General features: G+C 40.4%; 1 protein-coding gene across 1 annotated transcript; it reads right to left on the bottom strand.

Moving 5' to 3' along the window:
- Positions 1 to 5806: 5806 nt before the first annotated feature.
- On the bottom strand, positions 5807 to 6733 carry LOC103567020 (olfactory receptor 9I1-like). Its single transcript, XM_008543615.2, has one exon. The coding sequence runs from the start codon at positions 6731 to 6733 to the stop codon at positions 5807 to 5809; it is 927 nt and encodes a 308-aa protein (XP_008541837.2).
- Positions 6734 to 8144: the final 1411 nt, after the last annotated feature.

Genomic DNA, 8144 nt, shown 5'->3' with positions numbered 1-8144 from the left:
TTTAAAAATTGAATATATGTAGCCAGTCTACATATTATCTGTCTGCTGTGTCCAAAGGGACTAGTATGTGATAGAAAATATAGCTTTCATGCCTTCCGCAGAGCTGTGGATGGAGCTGGCATTATGACATTTCTTCTAGATTTGTCCTTACTGTTTTCAAGCTTGGTTTGGAAATTTTTAGTATAGAGATTCTGAATTTGCACTCGGATCTATTATTCTGCTCTATGACTCAATAAGTCCTTTTTTCAAGTCAGCAGTTTTCATCCTTATTTAGCCAGAGAGCCATTTTTTCCTTCTTTCCACAGGAATGGAAATTTAGAGATCTGGAGTCTGTGCTTTAGGACAGGCTTAACTGGATGTTCTCCAAGGACTCTTTTCTTGCTATGTCTATCTCTGAACCATAAGATTATAAATTTATGTTTCTTTGAGGCTCTTAAAAGACTATTCTGAATGTCTCAATATTTGAACTAAATAATCAGAAAATTCAAATATCTAAATAACCATATGCACTGTAGACTTATAGCAATATCTTAGTAGGATTGTGCTTAGTAGGATCTGTGCTGTCATGATTGGCCAATCACAGCAACTTTTTTCCCAGAATGGTCATAATCTTTCAGTCCAGCCCTTGGACATGTCCCATGATACTTGCATATCTTGGTTCATACAGCCTGTCAACAGACACCCTCATGCCCTAATTGACCCTTTTTGCCATTTGAAGGATGCATTCATCTGGCAGTTCTCTCATGCACGGTGGCAACTACAACTTGCATCTATTCAAGACATTGATTGTCTCAATGAGCAAACCTCACAATAAGAACATCCTTGAAACTCTGAACTATTATCTGTTGTCTGTTAGTTTCTGCATCTATAATTTTCTGATGTCTGATATTTGAATGTGGCATTATGTCAGATGAGCATCTGGGTGACTGGTTTCTCTCTCTCTCCAGTGTTTGGAGGGTAACCGTGCACATGGACCTCAGGATGGGCTCAGTGAGGCCTGAGACACTGAAAATGGTGGCTCACATCTCCTCTCGACATTTGGTGAAAAGTACCTGCGACCCTCACCAGAGACTCCAGACTTTATAGACACACAGAATCTTGGAGGTGGAAGGGACCTTGCGATGTGGTTCTGTGATTTTCTGGCTCTGCTCCTCAGAGGCCCCAGCTTTCATGGAGATGCCTCAAGGGTCACAGCAGCAGGAAGTAAAGGGGGCTCTGAGCAAGTGGGGAGCTGCCAACTCAGCCTGAGCTTCAAACAAAGCAGCAATTCTCTTAACTCTTGTAAACAATCAGGTGCTTCGGTTCATTTTGTTTGGAAAGGGGATTGTTAAAAAGAGATTTGAATGTGGGCCCAGCCTGGTTATGTAGCAGTTAAGTTTGTGTGCTCCGCTTTGGTGGCCCAGGGTTCACAGGTTTTGATCCCAGGTGATAACCTACACACTACTAATCAAGCCATGCTGTGGCAGGCATCCCACATATAAAGTAGAGGAAGATGAGCATGGATGTTAGCTCAGGGCCAATCTTCCTCAGCAAAAGGAGGAGGATTGATGGTGCATGTAATCTTCCTCAAGAAAAAAAAGAGAGAGAGAGATTTGAATGTACTTAGTCTACTACATTCTCTTCACTTGGCAGAAGAGAAATTTGAAGCCAAGAGAAGAATTAACTTTAATCCAGTATGCCAGAAAACATTCCTTCTCAAATTTGTCTCAGTGGGGCCTCAATACTAGTGTCCTGTTTTGTGCTTCAGGAAAGGCCATGGAGTCATGAAAGAACAAACCAGCACTAACAAGTACAGGATGGGGCCACAGGGATGGGAGGATTTCTACAACATAGCTGGGACTCTCAGAGGCCAAGCCACAGCAGTTCCTGATTTGTCACCTACCTCAATGCACTTTCCTGGCTGTAACATCCATTTCCATATTATCTTGTCAAAGCTTCTCATTCCACTGTCTCTCTGACCTCACCAGCTGAGACAACCTTCTCAGAGAGACCTGGGTCCATTCTCAGTCATGCTCTGAACACTTGGTTACTCAACAGTGTGAGTGTCAGGGGAGTAATAATATCTGAATGCCAGCTATTGTTCCCTGTCCTCGACATTTTTGTTACTAATTACTGTAATTACCAGCAAGGTACGTATCCCTATGACCATTTTGTAGAAGATAGAATTCAGCTTTGGGGAGAAAACTTGTCCAAAATGTCAAACAGGTAAGATTAAAATTATGTTCAAAAATTTGGAAAGCACATTTAGTAGTCTGAAATATATCTGGTCTCCCAACATAGTTACAGGATTCACCTTTCCTCACAGGGAAAGAGCTGGTTCTTGAGCTCCTGTGAGGGGCTTCTATGATGCACTGTTGATGTTTTCTGTTTTCTGAGCAAGTACAAAGTGATTGCTGCTTTAGTGATCTGAAAAATGCAGAAAATGCAATTACCTAGTCTTTTTGGGCCAATTTTATGCTTATGCTGGAACTCATCTTTGGATACACTTTTAGCAGGTAGCAGGGCCAGCCTGGATGCCCAGGTTTATCCAGCATTGCTGGTGAAATCCAGAGCTTGCACATTATAGGTCCTCCAGGTGGTCAACTCTTTTGCCTTACTGCTCAGACAACTCAATTAGGATCACTTGTTTCTGAATCATTGAGTTTTCTTATCCAATTGAATTCTTTGGTTATTTTAACATCTTGTAAATATCACCTAAGATGATGCTTGTGTATAAAGATGATAATGATAAATGAAAGACAGACCTTTTCTTTTTCTCTATGATTCACTGTGATGATTTACTTGCTTTCAATGGGTGTTGTGTGAGCCCAGACGTGCTTGAAAATCATAAAATGAGTGCAACAGGGTTTCAAATTTCTGATATATATATATATATATATATATATATATATATATATATATGTGTGTGTGTGTGTGTGTGTGTGTTCATATATATAATTTCTGTTGTCAGGGGCTTAGGCTTCTCTTTATTTCTGCTCTGCTGCTTTCTATGCATGGCTTTCATCTTCAAGATCACCTTATGGTCCATAACGGCTGTCAGTGCTCCGGGCATCACATTCACACTCCAGAGCAGAAGTATAAGAAGCTAAAGGAAAATGTTTGAGTTTTATGCTATTACAAAAATGATTTATGAGCATTCTTATACTCATATCCTGGTGGGTATAAGCAACAGTTTCTCCACTGTGTATAATTAGGTCACTGGAATAGTTGGGTCACTGGTTTTGTGTATCTTTGATTTTTAAAGGATAATGCCAAACTGCTTTACAAAATTATTTAACGAATTTATACTATGCATTGTTCATATCCTTGTGAACATAGTGGAGTCATACTTTGAATTTTTGCTAATCTAGTGAGCAGATTGTGATTTTTAATTTGCATTTTCTGATTACTAATGAGAATAAGCATCTCTTCATAGGTTTATTGGCTGTTTGGATATTCTTTTTTGTGAATTATCTGTTTGAGTCTTTGTGCCGTCTTTTCTTAATGATTTTTAAATCCACACACAAACCCACACAAAAGATAGTAGTTCTTACTGATTGCATGTCTTAAAAATATTCTCTCCCATTCTGTGTCTTGACTTTTCATTTTCTTAATCATGTGTTTCAATGAACAGAACTTCTTTAATGAATGTCGCATTTAGGATTATTTAAATTGATGATTAATGCTTTCATTTTGTATACAAGAAATTCATCTATATAGTGAATTTATGAGAATACTCTTTTCTATTATTTTATAAGATTTTTTTTTATTTGCCCTTTGTATTTAGGTCTTTGTTCTACTTTGAATTTATTTTTATGTGTGGTGAGAGGTAGAGAGCTGTATCAGGTAGGGTCCCTATAGGTAACAGATGACATTCAAATTGTGTGATTTGGGGAGAGTTTAGTAAAATCACCATTTACAAAGGTAAGGACAGAATTTAAGAGAACTGGGATGGGATGATGCAGTACCTTGCAGTGAGTAACAGAGAGGAGCTATTACCAGTCCTGCAAGTAGCGTTTCATATTGTGCCTCTATGACCTTCAAATTGCGGCTTCCATAGTCACTGTGTTCTATTGCCTCAACCCAGCAGAATAGGAAGAAGCATGGCTTGGAAGTGGTCTATATCACGCATTCAAACATTCTATTGGATAAAAATCTCAGCCACTTGTCCATACTTAGCTGCAAAGGAGGCTGGGAAAAGTAGTTTAGCTTTATAACCAGCTCTAGCTGAATAACATGAATCATTTAGGGCGAGAGTGTAGATAGTGGTAGGCAGCCCCTAAGATTCTTGACTTCTGGATTTCATCTCTGTGATGAGTATTCTTCTCTCCGAGTATGGCCTGTATTTAGTGACTCACGTTTAGTAAACAAAATGTGATAGGATATTACTTCCAAGACTAGGTTTCACAAAGACTGTGGTGACTGTCTTAGGAACCTTCTCTGAAGAAAGAAAGTCAGCCATCACATTGTAAGTTGCCCTGTGGAGAGAACGATGTAGGAACAAGCTGACATATTTGGCCTTGGCCAACAGCTGGAAAGGATCTGAGGCTTTCCAACAACCAGTCATGTGAGTGATCTTGAGAGTCGATCTCCCTTCAGTCAATATCAAGATGAATGTATCACTGGCCAATATCCTAGTTACAGCTTGGTGAAAGACTCTGAGCCAGAGAATCTAACTAACCTGTGCTGGGACTCCTGAGCCACAGAAACTGTTTTATAGTAAATATTTCCTGCTTTAAGCTACCAAGTTAACCCTAATAGACAACTAACATATCCTCACACCAGACCTGGTGGTCCAGTGGTTAAGATACAATGCTCTAATAGCCACGACCCAGGTTTTTTTCCTGGGTCAAGGAACCATGCCACTTGTCTGTCTGTTGTTGGGCTATGGTGGCTGCATGTTGCTGTGATGCTGAAAGCTATGCCACTAGTAATTCAAATGCCAGCAGGGTCACCAGTAGTGGACAGGGTTCAACAGAGCTTCCAGACTAGGAAGAAGAACCAGGCCACCCACTTCCAAAAAAATTGGCTATGAAAATCATACGAATAGCATTGTCTGATATAGCATCAAAAGTTGAGAGGCTGGCACAAAAAAAACAGATGCAGAGTTTTGCTCTGCTATACACAAGGTTGCTAGAAGTTGGAATCGACTAGATGGTACCACCACCAATAAAAATATCCTCATAGGGAGATGCCCTCAATGGGAAATGGCTTCTGTGCTCTGTTTACTTCTTAGGGTTATGAGCTTCCTTTGCATTTTACCTTTGGATTTCTTAGAATCTTTTCACTTTTCATTTATTTTTCACTTTTTTTTTCAGAGGCAAGGTTAATTAGAAAATTCTGGTCCATCGTATTTTCAGAAACGGAAGTCCTATTCATTTATATCTTCTTTCCATCTTTCAAGAGATATTTATTGAAGGCCTACTGTGAATCATGAGGTGCACTAAAATAGCATATAGTGTTTGCTTACATGGAACTTACATTCTGCTGGGGGCGGGGATAAAAAACAAACATAGATATCAAGTATTGTTAAGTGTCTTGGAAGATTCTATAAGTAACAATGTCAGAGTGTAGCAGGAAATTTTGGGTGTAAAAGAATGGATTAGAGGTGGGAAAGAGGAGAAGAACAAAGTACTATGGATTGCTAGAGACAACTTTTTACCATATTTGCAGTTTTTCTTGTGTACCTGGTGGCACCTATCTACCTTCTCTCTGTTTGTGGGTATGCGTTGCATATAGTGATGGTGCCTACTAGATATATTGGCATGGCAAGAAAATGGACCAAGAAGGGAGGTCCTCTATCCTAGATCTACATGCTCTGGGACTCCTAGAATCTACCAGTGACCTTTCTGAAGGCAACTTTCACATCCTTGTTTCTCAGGCTGTAGATCAGCGGGTTCAGCATGGGGATGAACACAGTGTAGAACACAGACACAACCTTGTCTTCCTCTGGGGATTTGCCTGATCCACTCCTCAGATACATGAATATGAGGGTCCCAAAGAAAAGGGCCACAGCAGTGAGGTGAGAGGCACATGTGGAGAAAGTCTTGGTCCTGCCACCTGAAGACTTCACCCTCCAAATGGCCTTGATGATGAGCAGGTAGGAAATCAGGATGACCATGGCATTGCTCAAAAGCATCAAGTTTCCAAACAGGACAAGGACAATCTCAGTGTTTGTTGTGTCACTGCAGGTGAGTTTCAGCAAAGGTGGAACATCACAGAAGAAGAAGTTGATCTGATTGTTGTCACAGAAGGGGAGGGTGAAGATGCATGCGGTGCGCAGGATGGCACCTGACATCCCACAAACATAGGCTCCTACCACTAAGATCCAGCAGATTCTGGGATTTATGGCCACAGTGTAGAGAAGTGGCTTGCTAATAGCAACATAGCGGTCATAAGCCATCACTGAAAGAAGAAAACACTCAGTACCTGCACAACAGGTGAAGAAAAAGAACTGGGCAGCACATTGGCCATATGAAATGATTGTCTTACCTGTGGGCAGTGTGGCCAGGATCTGTGGGGTGATGACCGAGGTGTAGCAGGCATCTAGCAGGGAGAGGTGGCTCAGGAAGTAGTACATTGGGGTGTGGAGTTGGACATCCACTTGGATAAGGATGATCATCCCTGCATTCCCCAAAAGGGTGACCAGATAGATACTCAGAAACACCAGGAACAGGGGAACTTCCCACTTGGGGTAGTCAGTAAAGCCCATGAGAATGAATTCAGTTACCATGGTGAGATTATTCTTGGCCATGGATTCAATGTGGGCTATTGAGCCGAGGATGAGAATGAAGTTTTTAAAAATCCCAGAATTGAATGGCTGATTCTTACTCTCTATGGTTGAAGTTAGGTTTATACTTCTGGGCCAAATTATAGAGCTTGTTTTTGAGTAATTCTGTACCTGGCTGATTCTCCTTGGTCATCTATGGTCTTCTGCATTTTCTGGAGCTTCTATGGGCTGATGTTTCTGATTCAAATAAATTCTGGTTTATATTTTGAAATTTCTGTGAAGATAAGAGACACACAGATTCTCAATTTGGAAGAAATCTAGTCAGCATCTGTTGTAATCCCCGTTGGATGCTGGAGTCTCCTCAATTGCATACTCTCTGTGTGTATCACAGAGAGCTATATGAGGCTCCACAGGTGACAGTTCTACATGTTAATTCCCCTTTGAATAAGGATTCTCTCTCTTTATCTTCCATCCATTGGCTTTAGTTTCATCTCTTCCAGACACAATTTTAATCCATTCTTCCCATGAAAGTCTTTCAGAAGTTGGATGATGATGAATCTGCTCTTTATATTGACTATTCCCTCTTATTAACTATTTATATATTCTTTCTTATTATAAATAATTATAATTATCTATGCATCTGGTCAAAAGTTGTCTAGTCAGATGGTATTAAAAGAGCCTGTTTAAGGGGCTGGACCCGTGGCCGAGTGGTTGGGTTTGCACGCTCCACTGCAGGTGGCCCAGTGTTTTGTTGGTTCGAATCCTGGGTGCGGACATGGCACTGCTCATCAAACCACGCTGAGGCAGCGTCCCATATGCCACAACTAGAAGGACCCACAACGAAGAATACACAACTATGTACCGGGGGGCTTTGGGGAGAAAAAGTAAAATAATAAAATCTTTAAAAAAAAAAGAGCCTGTTTAAGGGTACAAATTTGTAACTAGTAGTGTTAAGTTTTGGAGATCTAATGCACAGCGTAGTGATTACGTTCAACAGTGCTGTATTATAAACTTCAAATTTGCTAAGAGACTGGCTCTTAATCGTTATCACCACAAAGAAGACATGGTAATTATGGGATCTAATGGAGATGTTAGCTAATGCTATGGTGGTAATCATATTGCAATATAGAAATCTATCAAACCAATACATTGTATACCTTAAACTTACACAATGTTATATGTCAATTATATCTCAGTAAAAAAAAAAAGATAAAACTCTTTGTTTTCACTTTTATCTCTACCACTTTAATTTGGGTCAGGAGCCTCCTCCAGGTCTAATCAGGGCTCACTAGTTGGAAGAAGATACTGACATATATAAAACGTGTCCTCTTAGCACTGTTCCCTCCACCTCACTCCAGCAGTACAGTCTTGTGATGAGTTAGCTGCTTTGGAAGGCCTTCTTGCTATGGTCAAGCTCCATGGTTACCATCTCTAG

This window comes from Equus przewalskii, chromosome 11 (assembly GCF_037783145.1).
Source record: "Equus przewalskii isolate Varuska chromosome 11, EquPr2, whole genome shotgun sequence".
NCBI lineage: Eukaryota > Metazoa > Chordata > Mammalia > Perissodactyla > Equidae > Equus > Equus przewalskii.
This window is presented reverse-complemented; position numbering and strand designations above follow the sequence as displayed.

What these genes read in the sequence shown, in the direction of transcription:
- LOC103567020 (XM_008543615.2), bottom strand. Translation starts at nt 6,733, where the DNA reads ATGGCCAAGAATAATCTCACCATGGTAACTGAATTCATTCTCATGGGC.